Source organism: Dermacentor andersoni, chromosome 2 (assembly GCF_023375885.2).
Source record: "Dermacentor andersoni chromosome 2, qqDerAnde1_hic_scaffold, whole genome shotgun sequence".
Lineage (NCBI taxonomy): Eukaryota > Metazoa > Arthropoda > Arachnida > Ixodida > Ixodidae > Dermacentor > Dermacentor andersoni.
In genome coordinates this window covers 147,854,130-147,876,263 of record NC_092815.1, presented here as the reverse complement: position 1 = coordinate 147,876,263, position 22,134 = coordinate 147,854,130, and the positions used below count along the sequence as shown (strand labels likewise).

Below are 22,134 nucleotides of genomic sequence, written 5' to 3'. Positions count from 1 at the left end.
CGCTGCAGATATTCATTGGCTGAATCGGGATCTGAAGATGCTAGCTACAAAAATCAAGAAACAATTTGTCGATCTGCGCCCACGACTTGGCGCTGGGTTCTTCAAAAAAACCAAACAAAACAACACCAGGTTTAACTGGTGGGCGTAGTCTTCAGAATAATCTTTAAGTGATGGTTCCGATATGAGTTGCCTTCTCCTCACATGAGGTGTTGGTACATTGCCTAACTTTATCGAAACTTTTATCATCTTTTGTAACATTTGTTTGAATTGTTTTCAATTTGGCAAGAAGGGCTGCCTGCCCAGCTTGAATTTCTTCTAGCGCAGACCTGACGTGACATGAATCTTTCGTATGTGAAGAACGGATGATGGGTCGAGGATTAAGTTCAGTATAACCGGAGATGGCTAGCAACAAAAGGAGAACATGACAGTAGACCATAACGATAGCCAGAAAACACTGTGGGCTCGGGAACACAATTAAACGAACAAAGCTTCTTCGTCGTGCCTAAAGCGAGTATTTTTTTACCGGGATAACAAAAAGACAGCAAGGTGAGCGAACGACAATTTAGGCTCGCCGCGAAGCCTACTGAGCGGCTTGTAAGTTTGTGGTAGTCTTTCGACAGGATGACGCGGTGACTGTGGCGGCGCTGTTCTATGTTCTCTGACGTCTCGAACAGCGGGTGGCGGTGGCAGCTCTGGAAAAGGCGCGACCGACCACAGCAGCGCATTTGGTGTTGTGGGAAAAAAGAACGCAAGTAATCCATGCCTATTGTCCAGCCACTCGCCCGACAGGGTAGTCAAGGTCCCACCAAGTACATACAGGCGAAGAGCTAACTCGACGGGATGTGCATGCGTACATGTGCATGTGCATACGTTCTCAGTATGCATTTTCACCGACTAGCCCAACTTTCTGCCCTCCTAACTTAGTAGCTTTGAAAAAAAAATTTGGTAGATTTCGGCCTGGGTGGCAGTCGAACCCGGAACTCTGTAGTGCGGAAGAGGTGGCGCCACGTCATGAGCGCATAAAATGAGCGCGCCATGACACTCCGAGCTGTACAAACTCTATAATGCTTTCGCATTCTCACACGCAGGTACTCTAAGGTGTCTGCCGAATTTTAAGTAATCGCTTTCACACCAAGTGTTGTGGAGCAGAGAAGCAAGCACGCGAGCTTTGCTCGTTGACGCCACAGTTAGAGCGGCTGCGGGGAGCAATGGTGGCGCGTGCACGCTCATAGGGCTCGCGAGGACGGCCGTGCAAGTATGCCACTGCAGAAGAAGCGCGTACCACTGCGCCTTAGTGAGGCGCTTGTCTTAGTGCCACACGTGTACTTCTCATTAAAATAAATTATGGGGTTTTACGTGCCAAAACCACTTTCTGATTATGAGGCACGCCGTAGTGGAGGACTCCGGAAATTTCGACCACCTGGGGTTCTTTAAGGTGCACCTAAATCTAAGTACACGGGTGTTTTCGCATTTCGCCCCCATCGAAATGCGGCCGCCGTGGCCGGTTTCGATCCCGCGACCTCGTGCTCCGCAGCCCAACACCATAGCCACTGAGCAACCACGGCGGGTCGTGTACTTCTCATTGCGGCTCGTTATGTCTTGCAAGAAGTCTAACCCTAGTGTATAACTTCATGTAATACCAAATGCGCAGCAGGCTTTCACCTTGTTACAAGAGCGTAACACCTGCCTAACTTTTATTGAAAGTGATCAGTTGTGAGTGCAGAGCCAGGAAATCGTGCCAGGCGTGCCGAGGGCTGCCAGTTTCGGCTGTTACCAAGATGGCTTGCTTGTCGCAGTCTGCTTTGCCTGCCGGCACGCATGCGCATCCCTTCGAGATAGCTCTTCCCCTGTATGTACCTGCTAAGACTCTGACTACCCTGTCGGACGAGTAGTTGGACGACGGGCACAAATTACTGGCCTTGTTTGGTCCCAGAACGCCAAATGCGGAGCTCTGACCGGCCGCGCCTTTTCCAGAGCTACCGCTGCGACTCACGGCTCGAGACGCCAGACAAAACAGAACAGCACCGCCGCAGTCGCCGCGTCACCCTGATGAAACACGATCCCAAACCTGCGCGCTGCTCAGTAGGCTTGGCGGCGAGCCTACAATGCCGTTCGCTGACCTTGCTACCTTTTATTGCGAAAGCAATACTGCTCGCACTTTCGGCCCATCGGTGGTCGTGGCGCCTCCTTACACAGCTGCGCGTCACGTGATCGTGTGACGTCACGCCAGACCGAGAGACGGGGCCCCAGATCGCGGCATCGATGGTGGAGGCGAAGCCTTGCGCGCCGCTGCTGCGGCGCTACCGAGAGAGGGCGCTCGCTGATGTGACGTCATGTCAGACCGAGAGACGGGGCCCCAGCTCGCGGCATCGATGGTGGAGGCGAAGCCTTGCGCGCCGCTACTGCGGCGCTACCGAGAGAGGGTGCTCGCTGGCGTGACGTCACGCTAGGAGGATAAATGGGGCTCCAGCTCGGCTCTTCGCAGTGGTCGGCGCGCTGCCTTGCGCTATGTCGGATGACGTATAGCCATATGTTTAACAAAGGGCAACCATGTCCACACCATCAGCCGAACCAAGGCGCAGCCAAGGGTATTGCTTTCGCAATCTTCCAGGCTTAACCAAGCTAAGCCTTCAGCCAATTTCTTTTTGTTATACAGATAAAAAAATACTCCGTCTAGGCACGAAGAACTAGATTTGTTGGTTTAATTGTGCTGCCGAGTCAACAGTGTTTTCTGACTATCGTTACTGATTGCTCTCATGTTCTCCTAACATTGCTAGCCTTATCCGGTGATACTGAACTTAATCCTAGACCCAGCATCTGCTCTTCACGCATGCAAGATGCATGTGACATCACGTATGCGCTAGAGGAAATTCAATCTGGGCATACAGCCCTTCTTGCCAACTTAAAACAATTGGAGCAAAACTCGCACAAAGTAATAAAAGTTTCAATGAATTAAGCAAAGGCTTTCTAAACTTGAAGCTGAGTGTTCTGCAATTTCCGACATGAAAGCCGAAGCCGCAAGTTCTACTCTTCATGTGAGGAGAAAGCAACTCATATCACAACCATCACTTAAAGAAGGTTCTGATGACCGCTCCCGCCGTTCATACCTGGTATATTTCTTTTTTCCGATTGTTGTTTCAAGAACCCTGGCGACCAAGGCATTGGCGCAGACCGACAAATTGATTGTTGGCCTTTGTAGTTGGCATGTTCACATCCCGCTTCAGCCAATGAATATCTAAAGCGCACACAGGCCTGGCACCTTTCAGGAGAATGGGACGAGGGCCGTGATCGTGTTGGCTCATCTTGAGACTAACGAACACATTCCTTCATTCACGAATAAGCTGAAAACCTCGTGATACAGCATTTCAGACCACTGTAAACCTTTTACTCAGAGAGCGCGCAAGTGTCTACTTCAACATGCAAAGTCACAGCGAAAATCGTTTAAGATGCGACATGACAGCTTACTGATGGACAAGACGTATTTTTTTTTGTCATATATGAACAGTCAAGCCCCTTCTGGTTCTCCATAGCTAGGGCCCTCACGTCCCGCTAATTCTCACGCAAGGTCGTTTTGATTTCTTTACGCAAACAATAGAATCTTCTGGCCAAGCGTGATTACTTCTGAGCTTCATTCCAGTAAACACAACCCAATGTTGATGCGTTGTCAGAATTTGTTATGGTTGTCCATTTCCAATAGCCCAATCCCATTTGTCTTTCAGAGATTTGATGTCTTCAAGAATGACCGCAGCAACTAGCCTCGTTCGCCTCCACTGGCGGCGCTGCGAATGGCGCTCCAATGACGTAAGATGGGGGACTTGTCAATGTCGTACGCTACGCTGCCGCTAAAATAGGTTTATTTCGTCCCGTTTCCTCGCGCTCGGACTGCGTGCTCATTTAGGAGGGCGTTCTACTACTATCTGTATTTTTTAACAGTGGTAGATCTAGAAATGCCAGCATTAGGAGCACAACAAACCTTATATATTTATTGTATGTGAGCGTGCGTATTTTTTGTGTTTTAGCTCAGTGGGTATGGCGTAGCTCTGCGCAGTACGACGTCGCTGATTCTAGATCGGTCACATTTCAACGGGCGCGACATGCAAGAACGGTGGTTTATAATTAGATTTAGATGCACGTTAAAGAAACGCGGGAGGTCGAAATGATTTCGACGTCCCGCGCTACGCCCTGGCCGTAACTATATGGTGGTTTTGCCATGTAAAATCCCAGAATTTATTTTCTGGCGTAAAGAAAATTCTATACCCACAAACTCAGGCCTCGCGGGCAGGGAGTCGTAGAACATCGCGCCGAGTGAGTAAATGAGAGTCTATACCAAATTGGAAGGCAAGCCCGCTCGCAGGGCGAAATCGCAAGATTTCACATCAACTGAGAGATACTGTAGTTGAATAAAAAATTGAGATTTTCCACGCTTTATTTCTAACAATAGATGCACCACGGTCTGTCATATTTCGAAATTCTTAAGCGTGCCTTACACTATATTCCTGCAAATATATTGAATTACGACTTTCTAACGAAAAATGTGACGTTTGTTTCGGCTAGCATGAGACTGTTTCTGCTCGATGCACTTTCAGAATGCCGGCAAAGACTACGAAAGCTTTATCACCATTATAAAATATTATGTAATAAAGAGAACAATAAAAACGCCGGAAAGCCTGTGGACATTTTGTTGAGCCAATTCTTGTGTGTGTGTTTGCTATCCTTTATTCTGTTGTGTGCTTAGCGCTCCAACAACTTTTTCGGTGAACTACCAGCAAAGGTAAGCTCCTCAATTTCTTTCTTTCAAATCTAAATGCATAGGATGTCTTCACAGATAAAAAATATTTTGAAGTTGGTTGTCTAAGCAAAGGTTTCCGCTTGATTTTGTCACACAATAGCACATTCTCATCGATGGACGAACCACACACGTGGAATCTGCTCGTTACCCATGGCAGGAGTAAAGAATATATTACGCTGAGCCAACTAACGTTGCATGTAGAGGCGACCTTTGTCAGGGTGAAAGGAAGCAAGCTTAAGTAAGATTATCTTGCCAAGGTCAGCACTGAAGCACAAGGCTACATAAATTTGATTTTCCAACTAATTTTGTCTGCCCTCGCATCAGACGTTCCGGAGCACATTTTGCTACAATGCCGCTAAACCAGTGCATGCATTTCCTCGCCGCAGTGACCCCATAGTTTCCTGACGATGGCATGAAACGTATTGCGTGGTACGCTTAATTGGCTTCGGATCAACAAAATGAGCATGTCCGTGACCAGCGGAGAGGGTGACCGAATGCGCTGCACAGGCGCACACAGTATTACAGCACCGACACAGCAGCTCAAGAGCAAATGCTGCAGTTCGTCGAAAGAAAATAAGGGCCGGCTAGTCGTTGAGTGAGCCATGGCAACGCAACAGCAATGACGAAAAACCACCGTCGCACACGCACATGTACACACACTGGCAGATGACGCCAGAAACATTGCACCCTAAGCAAGGCAACGACTGCGACTACCCTCGATTTCGCAGAGAACGATTCGCTAGAGCATTTCGTATATACTGTTCTACGAACCGGCCGACTCGCATTTCGCATACTCGAGCAGAGCCCATCGGCCGACAGCTTCAAGTTGCCTTCACGTTGCGCGACAGCGGAGTGCGCCCACTGACGTCACACGAGACAGTGCGACACTCGTACGATCTCAGGGCTAACAAGCATGGCGGGGTGTTCTCATTGCAGCGCACCGTAGCACTCATCGGGAGCTTGTCGATGTTGCCTCCGACTTTGAAATCTTCTCTAACGCATGCTACATACCGAAGTTATTGTGAGCGTCTGCTTCTGTCCCCCACACACTGACACTACGTTCGTTCATGATTTTCATGCCGCTCTATATTCAGTTACATCTCAGTATCGTCATACTCCTTTCAGTTTCCCTGCAATCACGTCGGCATATATATCATCAATAACTACCATTCACACCATTGGGAGTGCTTTCTTGAACACATGGAAATATTTAATTGTTCCCAACTCGCACTGTCTTCCACGAACACAACTGACCGGAATTCTAATGTGCTCGATTTTATTTATATTTAATTCACATGCAGATTACTTACGTTCACACAATTTTCATCCTGGCATTAGTGACCGCGCAGTTCTTCGTGCCTCATTTTCCTTTGCGTCCCCTCTTCCGAGTAATATTGATGCCAAAGCATCAAATGGTCCATTCAGCGGAAAAGCTGGCGTCCGCAGCAGCGAAACAGTGCCTAATTTTCCATTTGCTGTGGCGCCACGTCACGTGCCCGCCTCTACGGAGCAGAGCGGGCGAGCGGGTACACCTGCGGATGCATTGGCGCGGCAGGCGTTGCGTGAACGGAGATGCCATCGCGCCGACCTCACGTCACCCTCGCTGTTGGAAGCCTATGTTACACGCGCGTTGTTTTGCCGGCGAAAGCTCTCGCCTACGTTCTAACTCCAGCTCAGTAACCGCTTTAAAGAAATTAACATATAAATATATCGCTGCTGGTTAACCTGCGAAGCTGAAACGTCCGGCTCCGGTGTTTACCACTGTGTCGCTCCTAACGGTTCATTAAACGACGGCTTGGTATACTGCAGCATCCTCGGCACGCAGTTGCTGATTGCGCTCGGCTGCACGAGCCTGTTCTTGTGCCCGGGCTGCAGCATCGACACGGTGTAGATGAGCTCCTTCCCGGTTCTGCTCGCGGCGTTGCTGACCGAAAGCTGCCTGCTCCTCAGCAGTACGCATGACGCGTGGCCTACCCATTTCAAAGCCCGGCTGAAACTGCTGCGCGCGTTCTCGGTTGTGATGGAGAGCAACGACGTCTCTACTGGCACAGCTAATCGCGCGTTTCTGTTTCTCTTCTTTCTTTTTTATTTCGCTGATGCGCATGATGTTGTGCAGGAGGAGTTTTAGGCGTAAAAGCGACACACGGACGGACGGACGGACGGACAGGCGAATCGATTAGCCACACACAGCTTTGCTGTAAAAACAGAACAAACTTGAAAGAAAGAGGCCTGCGGTAGTGAGCTTCGTATGTATAAACCGGCGCTGAGAAGCCGAGTGTGTTATACCTTTGGCTAAACTAGCACCTCCTACATAACTGGCCTGTGCCCTCCGCTTTATGTAATTATGCTACTTGGACAGAAGTTTCTACTGCCAAACACGGCGTAACGAAATGCGGTGATGTCAAATCATCTCAGCTTATATCGGGACCGTAATGATTAGATGCTATGGCAATCGGGCGAGGTAGCAGGACGCTACTAATCGAAGTGGACCTTGTGCCACATAGGAGGCCTTGGCCAACCGTTTCAAGGCACTCCCTTTTAAATAAACGTTTTGATATATCCCTTGCCCTTGAGGAGTTCATGAGTCGATGAACCGGTCAGCGGCGTTCAATTAGACATAATTGCTTTCGCATTCGCAACTCATGAGAAGTGCTTAGGTGTCCTCGGATTTTTTTAAAGTGCCATTACGCTTCACCATAAGGCAGACTTAGAATACATTAACAGCGAATTAGCTTCTACACATGCTTCATTCCATTTTTGTAAGAGCGTTCCGTCGAAGAAGAAGACTGGTCCCTTTTGAAAGCTTGGATGAAAAGTTTACCCATCTTAACTCCAAGGCAGTGCACATCATTGCCGTTGTTTAATTGCGCGCTTAAATGTCTAAACCATAATAAAAAGATACTTTTCCGCTTAACGTTTCAAGGGCCGCTCATCTGGGATAAATACTATTCCGTTGAGAAAGAATTCGAGAATCTCGCCTCAAAAACCAAGCGACCGTTTTATTCATCTACATCACCTACTATGTTTTGCAATAATTGAGACAATTCTGAAGGGTTTTATACCCGAAACCTACTCAAAACCTTTCCTAAACAGACGATTTCACTGTTCCCATCACGGACTCCATTGTTCTCGATGTGTCAAACAGTTTCTTTTCTTCTGTTTTCACTGATGAACCTCCTGTTCATATTCCAGAATTTCCACGTAAGGATCATCCGCCTAATACCATCTCTTTCGAGACCCACGGTATCTCGAAAGAAACTCAATGTCGTAACTTCGTCCGCTGGTATTTCTGGAATCAATACTAAGATTTTAAAGAACACTAAGAACATTACTACTATCATGTTACGCACATTTGTGAGCAGTCATTATTCATTCGCGTAGTATAACATGACTAGAAGATAGGAAATATTATTCCTTTACCGAAACCAGCTTCTTCGTCTATAGATCGTACGTACTGTCCTGTATATCTAATGCATCATCTCAAAATTAATGGAACTTATCATTTATTCTAGCTTGATGAAAGCCCTTCAATCTGTGAGACAACATGGTTGTCGAAGAGCTAGGTCATGTGAAACATATCTCGCCCTTTAATTTAGCGGCTTCAGCTCCTGCCTTGATATTAACCTACTAGCAGGCGCCATTCTCGATTTTGACAAGGCGTTCGGTAAGGTTCCGCATCAAACGGCTTTCCTAAAGCTCTTTCGTTTGATCCTTGGCCAACACGCTTTCCCATGGACGCGCTTTCTCTTGACTAATCGCTCAGAGTTGGTCTATGCGAATTCGGCCTCTTATCTTCTGACTAGTAGTTTTCGCCGTACATCATGGCACCGTCCTAGGCGCATTGTTCTTTCTCATTTATAATAATGACCTGCCATCATGTATATAATTGAACATTTGTCTAATCGCAGACGATTATGTCATATATCGCTTCATTTCTGACACTTGCGACACTGAGCCTCATGAGAACAATCTCGACCAATTGCAGCACTGGTGCAGGGGTTGGCTCATGTCGTGAAATGTGAACGAAACAACGTTAGCGTCTTTGCACAAAACGTCAAACAATATGCTTCGTTGCTGCATGGTCGGTACGTCTTGCATATCACCTGGAATCTGATGCAAGTACTCATAACTGATCACACCATTATGTCCCCGTTCGCCCTCTTCCTGTGCAGAGTAGCATGATAAAGCGTGTTAGCTCAGGACGACCTCTCTCCCTTCTGTTCTGTAAAATTACTTCTGTCTTCCTCACCCCAAGACAACCACGTTCGAGGCTACTGGCGGAGTAACATGTGCCTAGCTACGGCCTATTTAATAATATTAGCTTATTCTACTCTAGTGAAATCGAGGGTTCGACGGAAGCCCGTCTGGTCGGGATGAAGCATTGAAGAAATAAAACGAAGGACACCGACCAACATAGAAGTGCTAAAAAATGAAAAATCTAAAAGACGTTTCGGCTTCGCTACGGAAGCCTTGTTCACAACGGGATGACGGAAGGTTCGTGGAAGCTTATGTAGGCTTTAGAACGTGACGTAAGTAGCGCGTGTATGACGGGGGGAGGGTTCCCTCATTTCGATTAAGCGTGTGACGTGTTTTTTGTATCTCCAGTGATTCCAGATACAGACGCGATTTTTGCTTTCGTTCTTGGCCGATAATTCTCGAGCGATCCCAGTCGATATTGTGGCCCGTTGCATCCGTGTGCTCGGCAAGGGCATTCGACACTGTACGCTTCTTTTCGACATCTTTCTGATGCTGCCTCAGTCTCTGTTTGAAGTTGCCCGATTCACCGATGTATGCGTAGTCGCAATCTGCGCAGGGTATCTTATAGACCACGCCGGGAAACGATTCTCTCGGAAGCCTGTCCTTACCGCCGACGAGCGCTTGCCTCAGCTTACATACGGGCACGTGCGCCACCTCAACGTCATAACTGCGTAGAACGCGAGACAAGGTTTCGCTTATCCCTGGAACGTAAGGTATGGCGGCACGCTTTCTTGGTCGGGGATTGGTCGGACGAGCTGAATTGGACAGACGGCGCTCCACAGCAGTCAAAAACGATGTGGGGTAGCCGCTTGCCGAGAGATCGCCGCCTGGAGGACCACTGTCCAGATCATTTTGCAAGTATCCAGCTGCACGCCAACTTTGAAGCCAACATGCGTGCCCGTCATGCGGGGTTGGTGCACAGTGTCAAGCTTGACAGACTTTCGGAATCTACCAGACCATACCGGCCGTACAACCAACGAACTACGGTATACAACCTTTCTTCGCACAGCGTCGACCCAGCCGAGGCCTCGGTCCTAGAGCTAGGTCTGAATTTCAATGTTGCACCTGCACCTGACGTTCGAAAGGTTGTGTGTGCGGTGGAGTGCGCGGTTAACCAAGTTGACCCGTCCCGCCGTGACGAGGCTCGCACCCGCGCCATTGGTGTCCTTTCTGGTCTGCACCGGAGGAAGTTTGTTTCCCCTCTTTCCGCTGAGGAACGAAAAGCTGTCAAGCGTCTTCAGGCGAACACTGCAATCGTAATCCTTCCCTCCGACAAGGGGAATGCAACAGTGCTAATTGACACGGCTGTCTACAAAAACAAGATGTTGGCTCTGCTTAATGACCAGGACACTTACGTCCGGCTCACTCGGGGCCCCACCTTGAAGGTTCAGAGGGACTTCCAGACTCTCCTGGCTGACGTGTTCCGCTTCGTAGCTCCCGAGCGCAAGTCTTTGTATTTCAAGCTTCTCTGTCATAACGGTGCTGCACCTGCACTTTATGGCCTGCCAAAGGTTCATAAGCCTAACGTCCCCCTACGTCCAATCGTCGACTACACTCGCTCCCCTCTCTACAACTTGTCCGCATACCTGCACCAGCTTCTGGCTTCACTCGTCGGGAAGAGCTCCACGCACGTGAGCAACTCCTGTGACTTTATTGAAAAAGTTCGTGACGTGTCTCTAGACGACGACGAGGTGATGGTTTCGTTCGACGTGGTATCACTGTTTACCTCAATTCCGACTGACTTGGCTTTGGAAGCATGCACCTCTGCTCTGGAATCTGACAGGACCTTGCCAGACAGGTCGCCCATTGACGTTCCCGACCACAAGAGGCTCCTCTGTTTTTGTCTTGGAAACACGTATTTCTGTTTCGACAAGGTCTTCTACAGGCAAGTCCACGGTACGGCAATGGGTGCATCCGTCTCTGTTACTGCTGCCAATCTTACGATGGAATGTTTGGAAAGGCGTGCTCTCGCGTCCTTCAGCCCTAGGCCAAAAGTTTTTCTGCGCTATGTGGACGACTGTTTCTGTCTGATTCGGCGCAGCGCTTTGGATTCGTTCACTGCGCACCTAAACAGTCAAGAAAAGGCCATCCAATTCACAGTTGAGACAGAGGTCGACAGCAGACTCCATTTTTTAGATGTCATCATCATCATCATCATCAGCCTGATTACGCCCACTGCAGGGCAAAGGCCTCTCCCATACTTCTCCAACTACCCCGGTCATGTACTAATTGTGGCCATGTTGACCCTCCAAACTTCCTAATCTCATCTGCCCACCTAACTTTCTGTCGCCCCCTGCTACGCTTCCCTTCCCTCGGAATCCAGTCCGTAACCCTTAATGACCATCGGTTATCTTCCCTCCTCATTACATGTCCTGCCCATGCCCATTTCTTTTTCTTGATTTCAACTAAGATGTCATTAACGCGCGTTTGTTCCCTCACCCAATCTGCTCTTTTCTTATCCCTTAACGTTACACCTATCATTTTTCTTTCCATAGCTCGTTGCGTCGTCCTCAATTTAAGTAGAACCCTTTTCGTAAGCCTCCAGGTTTCTGCCCCGTACGTGAGTACTGGTAAGACACAGCTGTTATACACTTTTCTCTTGAGGGATAATGGCAACCTGCTGTTCATGATCTGCGAATGCCTGCCAAACGCACCCCAGCCCATTCTTATTCTTCTGATTATTTCACTCTCATGATCTGGATCAGCAGTCACTACCTGTCCTAAGTAGATGTATTCTCTTACCACTTCCAGTGCCTCGCTACCTATCGTAAACTGCTGTTCCCTTCCGAGACTGTTAAACATTACTTTAGTTTTCTGCAGATTCATTTTTAGTCCCACCCTTCTGCTCTGCCTCTCCAGATCAGTGAGCATGCATTGCAGTTGGTCCCCTGAGTTACTAAGCAAGGCAATATCATCAGCGAAGCGCAAGTTACTAAGGTATTCTCCATTTACTCTTATCCCCAATTCTTCCCAATCCAGGTCTCTGAATACCTCCTGTAAACACGCTGTGAATAGCATTGGAGAGATCGTATCTCCCTGCCTGACGCCTTTCTTTATTGGGATTTTGTTGCTTTCTTTATGGAGGAGTACAGTGGCTGTGGAGCCGCTATAGATATCTTTCAGTATTTTTACATACGGCTCGTCTACACCCTGATTCCGCAATGCCTCCATGACTGCTGAGGTTTCGACTGAATCAAACGCTTTCTCGTAATCAATGAAAGCTATATATAATGGTTGGTTATATTCCGCACATTTCTCTATCACCTGATTGATAGTGTGAATATGATCTATTGTTGAGTAGCCTTTACGGAATCCTGCCTGGTCCTTTGGTTGACGGAAGTCTAAGGTGTTCCGGATTCTATTTGCAATTACCTTAGTAAATACTTTGTAGGCAACGGACAGTAAGCTGATCGGTCTATAATTTTTCAAGTCTTTGGCGTCGCCTTTCTTATGGATTAGGATTATGTTAGCGTTCTTCCAAGATTCGGGTACGCTCGAGGTCTTGAGGCATTGCGTATAGAGGCTGGCCAGTTTTTCTAGAACAATTTGCCCACCATCCTTCAGCAAATCTGCTGTTACCTGATCCTCCCCAGCTGCCTTCCCCCTTTGCATAGCTCCCAAGGCTTTCTTTACTTCTTCCGGCGTTACTACTGGGATATCGAATTCCTCTAGATTATTCTCTCTTCCATTATCATCGTGGGTGCCACTCGTACTGTATAAATCTCTATAGAACTCCTCAGCCACTTGAACTATCTCATCCATATTAGTAATGATATTGCCGGCTTTGTCTCTTAGCGCATACATCTGATTCTTGCCAATTCCTAGTTTCTTCTTCACTGCTTTTAGGCTTCCTCCGTTCCTGAGAGCTTGTTCAATTCTATCCATGTTATACTTCCTTATGTCAGCTGTCTTACGCTTGTTGATTAACTTCGAAAGTTCTGCCAGTTCTATTCTAGCTGTAGGGTTAGAGGCTTTCATACATTGGCGTTTCTTGATCAGATCTTTCGTCTCCTGCGATAGCTTACTCGTATCCTGTCTAACGGAGTTACCACCGACTTCTATTGCACACTCCTTAATGATGCCCACAAGATTGTCGTTCATTGCTTCAACACTAAGATCCTCTTCGTGGCTTAAAGCCGAATACCTGTTCTGTAGCTTGATCTGGAATTCCTCTATTTTCCCTCTTAGCGCTAACTCATTGATCGGCTTCTTATGTACCAGTTTCCTCCGTTCCCTCCTCAGGTCTAGGCTAATTCGAGTTCTTACCATCCTGTGGTCACTGCAGCGCACCTTACCGAGCACGTCCACATCTTGTATGATGCCAGGGTTAGTGCAGAGTATGAAATCTATTTCATTTCTAGTCTCGCCGTTCGGGCTCCTCCATGTCCACTTTCGGTTATTCCGCTTGCGGAAGAAGGTATTCATTATCCTCATATTATTCTGTTCTGCAAACTCTACTAATACCTCCCCCCTGCTATTCCTAGTGCCTATGCCATATTCCCCCACTGCCTTGTCTCCAGCATGCTTCTTGCCTACCTTGGCATTGAAATCGCCCATCAGTATAGTGTATTTCGTTTTCACTCTACCCATCGCCGATTCCACGTCTTCGTAGAAGCTTTCGACTTCCTGGTCATCATGACTGGATGTAGGGGCGTAGACCTGTACAACCTTCATTTTGTACCTCTTATTAAGTTTCACAACAAGACATGCCACCCTCTCGTTAATGCTATAGAATTCCTGTATGTTACCAGCTATATTCTTATTAATCAGGAATCCGACTCCTAGTTCTCGTCTCTCCGCTAAGCCCCGGTAGCACAGGACGTGCCCGCTCCTTAACACTGTATATGCTTCTTTTGGCCTCCTAACTTCACTGAGCCCTATTATATCCCATTTACTGCCCTCTAATTCTTCCAATAGCACTGCTAGACTCGCCTCACTAGATAATGTTCTTGCGTTAAACGTTGCCAGGTTCATATTCCAATGGCGGCCTGTCCGGTAGATGTACTTGTCACCAGACGCGATGGACGGCTCTCGTTCAGCGTGTACCGTAAGGACACACACACTGGCCGCTACCTGAACTTTCAATCCGTTCATCCAGGCGCTCACAAAAGGTCGGTTGCTGCCTTACTGCTCAACCGTACGAACCGCATTTGCACCACAGCAGAAAGCCGTTCCACTGACTTGGACCACGTGCGAGGTGATCTCTCGGCAAGCGGCTACCCCACATCCTTTTTGACTGCTGTGGAGCGCCGTCTGTCCAATCCAGCTCGTCCGACCCATCCCCGACCAAGAAAGCGTGCCGCCATACCTTGCGTTCCAGGGATAAGCGAAACCTTGTCTCGCGTTCTACGCAGTTATGACGTTGAGGTGGCGCACGTGCCCGTATGTAAGCTGAGGCAAGCGCTCGTCGGCGGTAAGGACAGGCTTCCGAGAGAATCGTTTCCCGGCGTGGTCTATAAGATACCCTGCGCAGATTGCGACTACGCATGCATCGGTGAATCGGGCAACTTCAAACAGAGACTGAGGCAGCATCAGAAAGATGTCGAAAAGAAGCGTACAGTGTCGAATGCCCTTGCCGAGCACACGGATGCAACGGGCCACAATATCGACTGGGATCGCTCGAGAATTATCGGCCAAGAACGAAATCAAAAATCGCGTCTCTATCTGGAATCACTGGAGATACAAAAAACACGTCACACGCTTAATCGAAATGAGGGAACCCTCCCCCCGTCATACACGCGCTGCTTACGTCACGTTCTAAAGCCTACATAAGCTTCCACGAACCTTCCGTCATCCCATTGTGAACAAGGCTTCCGTAGCGAAGCCGAAACGTCTTTTAGATTTTTCATTTTTTAGCACTTCTATGTTGGTCGGTGTCCTTCGTTTTATTTCTTCATTCTACTCTAGTGTGTCGAAAACTATACGCATGGTGTGAATTCGATCCCTACTAATATGGCTTAACAAAAACCTTTGAAAGTGTTCAGAACCATGCGGCTAAGCTGATTATTTTGTCAATGTTTTCTTAACATTCCAGCTACACCCGACTGAAAGCATGTCCTAACTTTCGCAGCTTAGAATACAGATCTAAACCATCCTGCCTTTGCCTATTTATAAATTGCATTATTTCCAGCTGGGAGACTCAATCATCGCTCCACGGCACTGACCATCTTTCCGTGGAAGCCACAGTTAAGATGTTTATCCTGCCCCAGCTCGCACCTGCTCCCATCTCGTGTCCCACTTCATACAAACTAGGAAAGATTTGAACACCCTCGCTTCTGAAATTGTTTGGCAGTGCCTTGCTGCCACCTTCAAGAAAGAACATTTCTTATACAAAAGCTCCACCGCTCATATACCATCCCTTAAGTGGGGCATTTGAGGTCCAGATAAATAAATAAATAAATAAATAAATAAATAAATAAATAAATACGCCAATAAATATGTGCAAATTATTTGTACACGTATACCGTGGCAAACACCAATACAAAGGTTAAGCATACCACTTCCTTCGTGGTCTATTGATATCTCCCCGGTGAAAACAGTAGATTTGCGAATTGATACTTTGTGGACTGCCACTATCTGAAAGTTATCTCCTCTTATTGGCTCGCGCGCTATCCAGATATCGCTGCACTACAAGTACTTAGTAGCAGACGCTCTGCCCAGCAGACAACTGCAGATGCTATGTACCTGCCCAGACTATAATATACTGAGCGTTGCATCAATAACTTCCTACATGATTCTTCCTGCTAAAGAACTGGCTTCCCCTTGTTGCGTGAAGGAGAGTATAACATCATGTTTTCAGGCGTTACATTTCATTTTCATCCACGTTACATTTTATGTTCGGATCGTCTCGAACGTCACCGCCTCTGGTAATGTTGCAGCGGAACGATGGAACGACCGCCGCAGTAATCTAGTGGCTGGGCATTACACTGCGAGCCGCCGTGGTTGCTCAGTGGCTATGGTGTTGGCCTGCTGAGCACGATGTCGCGGGATTGAATCCGGGCCACTGCGGCGGCATTTCGATGGGGGCGAAATGCGAAAACACCCGTGTACTTAGAGTTACGTGCACGTTAAAGAACCCCAGGGGGTCGAAATTTCTGGAGTCTTCCACTACGGCGCTCCTCAAAATGAGAGTGGTTTTGGCACGTAAAACCTCATAATTTAATTAGTCATTGCATTTCTGGGTTCGAGGTCGCGGGATCGATACCGTCCAAGGCAGTCGCGTGGCGATGTGGTCGGAATGAAAGAAACATGCTTGTTTACCATACGTTGGCTGTACGCCAAACAACCATAGGCGGTCAAATTTAATCTGGAGCCCTGCACTATGACGCGCCTCATAATCAGTGTCTCGTTTGGGCAAGTAGAACTCGAGGATCTAATTATATTTACCGATGTCACCGCTGGTCACCACTATGGCGAGGCACAATGAACGCGACGTGTCGCTTAATCGGAGCAAGGTAGGAGAGTTTTACCCGCGGCTGTTTTAGAGCGCACCTCAAAGGCGCTCGTTCCTGCGGCGATCGTCGGCGTTGTCGCTCGTAGTCGAGCGAACGAGCACAGTCAAGGATGAAAGCGAACGTGGAGTTCAGCGGAAGATGAAAGACGGCGATAGCGACGGAAAAGCGATGAGGAAAGAGGAGAGGAGGGTGCAGCGGAACCATGAGGTGCAATGCGGAGGAGAAAGACATGCTGAAAGCGTGAGAAGATGGTAGTAGCGCGCAAGGGGGGCTTTGCGGCGACGATGGCTACGAGATGACGCGTCGTCTGTATGAAAACGAAGAAATGCATGAGCGGAATGTCTATCTGCGGCGACTGCTGTGAATCGGGCCGACGCGTCACTCGCACGGTGCCTCTTGCAATCTCAAGATTAGCAAAGCAGTACTGCCACACTTCGCTCCATTTCCATCGTGCCGCGCGAGACAGATTTTCCGCTCCAGAGGATATATTGCGAAATGAAAACACGTGTTGAACAGCGCTGGAATTTCACATTAGCGAGTGTCAAACCAGCGGTGAATTTTTTCCCCAAAATTAAGGCGCAATCAAGGGCGGAGCAAAGCTTGAAGACAGGAAAGAGCGGAAAGAGGAATTGTGGAGGCGAATTCGGCTTATGAACGATTGTCTGAAGGTACTTTGCCATCAAATCGTCACTGGGTGGATTTCTGAACGAAAATTCAAGGCCATTAAGCAAGCGGCTGCCGGAACTGCTGAGTTCTCGTGGCGTTGTACGCTGAATCACCTGCCCAGAGAATCCAGGCGAGTAGTGTGTAATCCAGCCCAGTTTCTTGTCCTGGGAGATGTTGCGGTACGTGAAGACAATCAAAACACATTTAAGAAAGGACCCAAATACTCTGTCTTGTGCATAGGCGCATGACTTGCTCGCGCTCACCAGGCGTGTAGTCAACAAGGCGGATAGCAACGATCGCGAACGGTGCCTTTTAGACGGCGTGGACTGCCTTCTTAGGGCCGTTAAACATGCACTGCTAAACCCTCATAACCTAAACCGTGATGTCGTCACTTCAAACAAAACAACACTCGCCTGCTACAAGCTTACAACGAAGATGGTTTTGTTGTGTTACCGTGCCGGGTCTTTTTTGCAGAAGCTGCACAGGCTTTCGCCAAGAAGAAGCAGTTTAATGAATGGAAAATGTAGAGAGATCGGCCGGAAAATGGAGCATCTGGCCTGCTACCCTACGTAAGGGAAGGGGAAGAGGGGAAGAAAAAGTGTCAAAATGGGGGATGATAATGGGAGGAACGAGGTGAAGGGCACATTGTATAACTGTTATCACAAGTGTGAGTCCAGCCCCGTGTCGCCTAAGAAATGTGAAAGAGCACGCATGGACTCTATCGTCTGCCAACAGTGTGGCCATGCGCCTAGCAGGAGGTCCTCCGACAGTGGTCTACTGCATATATGTCTCAAGGTAGCTGCCATTGTCAGTCTTTCGCGAATATACTCAGGGCACACCACGAGCACGTGGTCTAAAGTCTCCACAACGTCACACACTGAACAGTCCGGGGAGTCTGTCCGTCCAATGACGTGCAAGTATTTGCGCGTGAAGGCGGTGCCTAATCGCACTCTGTGTATCAGGCATGTATGAGGGCGTGGAATTCCAGCTTTCCCCAACAATTTCGTCCCAGCAAAGAGCCACATAAATAAGGTAAAGGCGAAGGCTACAGTGCTGTGTAAAGAGCATTATCTCCAGAAATTATCTAATGCTGTTAATGCTTCTCAGCGTAACTCCTTGTCATTGTCTTTTAGTGCAAAACCCACAAGCCACATATGCCTTTTAGGTGCATCGCTGGAGAGCGTGAATGCTGGCTGCAGAATGTTAGCCGTTAGTTTCTCAAGCATCTTATTGTACTGGATGTTGATGACCCGTTTATTGTCAAGGATTCAAGAGATCTTACACAGTATCTGCAATACCTTAACTCCGGTAGGATTCAGTCCCGCATGTATAACTGTTAATGATAGCTGGGGACTGCGTCGAAGAAAATGGTGTTCTCTCTTTTGGGAGTGGCGCAGGCCTATCTGTTAATAACTTTATGACTTTGCTAGAACTTTATCTTTGTTCGACACTTGTTTCGCATGATGATCGTGTTTACAATCAGCTTAAGGGTATTTGCATTGGTTCCTTTGTCGCTCCAGTTTTATGTAACGTTATTCTACTATTGATTAGGGCTTGGCTTTTGCTTTCGACTATGCAAAAGTGCAAAAAGGTTTTAGGCATGTCAACAACCTTTTGGTGATTTTAAAATCTTATCTTTCCTGAACGACCACTGTGGAAGCAATTTTAGCACTATTTGGACAACATGGTAAAGGGCTTTCCTTTACGCATAAGCTTCATTTACATGACAAGCTCCAGTTCTTGATTTAAGTCTATTTTTTTCTGAAAGTCAAATTTGTTAGTCGTATTGCTCGAGCTTACGAAGAGAGCTTCTACCATTCTACTCGGCGCAAACTGAACTTGTTAAAAGGGCAATAGCCTCCCTATGTCTTGAGGCGGCGCAGGTGAGGTCTTGGTCTCACAAAATGCAGGACAGCTTTAACTGTCAGGTTGCACGGCTACGAGGAACCGTATACCCTCGTTCCATCACAATTGCAGTAGCGGAAACACTCCCTTAAATATTGAAGGGTAAGCGGAAAGCCAAGCCACTACTGTGAAAATGGCTGCAGATTTTTTCGTAAATGCATAAAGTGGTCCACAATTTATAAAAAGTGGCCAGCAGGTACAAAGTACCAATTGTTTTTTCGGCTCCACGGAAGCTTGCCGGACTATTCCTACGCATCGCAGAGCGGCAGAAGCTGACTCTTTGTGGTAAAAAGCATAGAAGACCGTATGGGACTTGCGCGGTTGGTGCGGGGTACGAAATTATTCTTAATTGCGGCAGGGCGTATATCGGCCAGACAGGCCGTTGCATCAACGATAGGGCAAGGGAACATGAGCTGTCTCTTAAGAATAAGATTAGTGCATATTTGTGTATGCCATGCGATTCCTGCTTCTTCCCTTTCTTTTCCATATGTGCATTCTTGGTAAAAGCCAAGATTCCCTGGGCACTGGAATTTACGCGTGCCTATTTCATCGATATGAAACGGGACGTATGCGCCAGCGATACATCTGTGGATTTGAGTAGCACTGAACGACAGTTTCTGCACTGCATGACAGGATAACGAAGCTAACTTGTTTGAAAGGCGCTCTTTCCTGTCTTCAAGCTTGTTTTCCTCCTCTGGTTGCGTCTTAACTTCTGGGATTAAGATTAACCAACTAGCCCAGCAACAAGTATTGTTAAGTGACTTTTTAAAACTTCAAAGCAAATATTATTTGCTGCCACATTAATAGATTGCCTCTGCAGCATTACACTGAGAACAGGCCACAAAGAAGTTGGAAGGAAAACATTTTATTGAGAACGAAAACTACGTGCTAACTGCAGTTGCCTCTAAAGTGTCAAAATGCATGGTGCCGGTGCTTTAATATTGCGGCGGATTACCAGAGAAGCTGATAAAGCTGCGTACATTAAGAAATCATATAGTTTTTTTTCATATGGCACCCCAGTACCACACAACCGCTGCTCCGGTCGCACCAGTGCCTCCGACGCGCTTGACGTTATAACCACAGAAACGCAGGGCACTTGCACAGGCTCCGTCGCAGCAATGTTTCCCCCTATCCGTATCCGTTGCTGCAGCGCCGGCGCCCACATCCTTTTTCCCTCTCCCTTACCCGTCTCTATTCCTGACCACGCCCCGTGTCCCTTATACGGACGTAAGCCGCCCAAGGAACCCCTCCTGGAAACGCATGCGGGGGCAGCATACGGGGCCAGAGGTACACTGCTTCGCTGTTAAAAGAGCGGTTTCTGTCAGCAAAGTTGACCTATTACGCAAAGGAAACATCGCAAATACAGCCATACAGAACACACCCTACCCAGTTCATCTAGTGGGGCCTCGTAGGAGCTGTGTTTCACAGTTGCTGCGACAGATCCTGCCAGCCTTCCGTGCGGCAGAATCGACATGTTCCGAATAGAGTCGTTTGAGACCATACGTCCGTCAAATTTCATACCGGTAAAGATTAGGAAAATACGGTAATATGCTAACGTAATACAAACCGACATCATCATCATCGTCATCATCAGCCTGGTTACGTCCACTGCAGGGCAAAGGCCTCTCCCATACTTCAACTACCCCGGTTATGTACTAATTGTGGCTATGTTGTCCCTGCAAACTTCTTAATCTCATGCGCCCACCTAACTAACTGTCGTCCCCTGCTACGCTTCCCTTCCCTTGGAATCCAGTTCGTAACCATTAATGACCATCGCTAATCTTCCCTCCTCATTAAATGTCCTGCCCATGCCCATTTCTTTTTCTTGATTTCAACTAAGATGTCATTAACTCGCGTTTGTTCCCTCACCAAATCTGGTCTTTTCTTATTTCTTAACGTTAGACTTATAATTCTTCTTTCCATATCTCCTTGCGACGTCCTCAGTTTAAGTAGAACCCTTTTCGTAAGCCTCCAGGTTTCTGCTCGGTACGTGAGTGCTGGTAAGACACAGCTGTTATACACTTTTCTCTTAAGGGATAATGGCAAGCTGCTCTACATGATCTGAGGATGCCAGCCAAACGCACTCCAGCTCATTCTTATTCTTCTGATTATTTCAGTCTCAAGATCCGGATCTGCGGTCACTACCTGTCCTAAGTAGATGTATTCCCAAACCACTTCCAGAGCCTCGCTACCTATCTTAAACTGCTGTTCTCTTCCGAGGCTGTTAGGCATTCCTTTAGTTTTCTGCAGATTAATTTTTAGATCTACCCTTCTGCTGTGCCAGTCCAGGTCAGTGAGCATGCATTGCAACTGGTCCCCTGAGTTAATAAGCAAGGCAATATCAGCGAATCCCAAGGTACTAAGGTATTCTCCATGAACTTTTATTGCCAATTCTTCCCAATCCAGGTCTCTGAATACCTCTTGTAAACACGCTGTGAATAGCATTGGAGAGATCGTATCTCCCTGCCTGACGCCTTTCTTTATTGTTATTTTTTTGCTTTCTTTGTGGAGGACTACGGTGGCTGTGGAGCCGCTTGTAGATTTCTTTCAGTATTTTTACATACGGCTCGTCTACACCTTGGTTCCGTAATACCTCCATGACTGCTGAGGTTTCGACTGAATCAAACGCTTTCTCGTAATAAATGAAAGCTATATATAAGGGTTGGTTATATTCCGCACATTTCTCTATCACCTGATTGATAGTGTGAATATGGTCTATTGTTGAGTAGCCTTTACGGAATCCTGCCTGGTCCTTTGGTTGACAGAAGTCTGAGGTGTTCCTGATTCTGTTTGCGATTACCTTAGTAAATGCTTTGTAGGCAACGGACAGTAAGCTGATCGGTCTATAATTTTTCAAGTCGTTGGCGTCCCCTTTCTTATGGATTAGGATTATGTTAGCGTTCTTCCAAGATTCCGGTACGCTCGAAGTCATAAGGCATTGCGTATACAGGGTGGCCAGCTTTCCTAGACCAATCTGCCCACCATCATTCAGCAAATCTGCTGTTACCTCATCCTCCCCAGCTGCCTTCTCTCTTTGCATAGCTCCCAATGCTTTCTTTACTT

General features: G+C 47.6%; 1 protein-coding gene across 1 annotated transcript; it reads left to right on the top strand.

Moving 5' to 3' along the window:
* The first annotated feature begins 9,840 nt into the window (after window positions 1-9,840).
* Window positions 9,841-21,136, top strand: LOC126540948 (uncharacterized). Its single transcript, XM_050187766.1, has 2 exons — window positions 9,841-10,931; window positions 21,106-21,136. Exons 1-2 carry the CDS (start codon window positions 9,841-9,843, stop codon window positions 21,134-21,136), a joined length of 1,122 nt encoding a protein of 373 aa, XP_050043723.1.
* The last annotated feature ends 998 nt before the right edge of the window (window positions 21,137-22,134 follow it).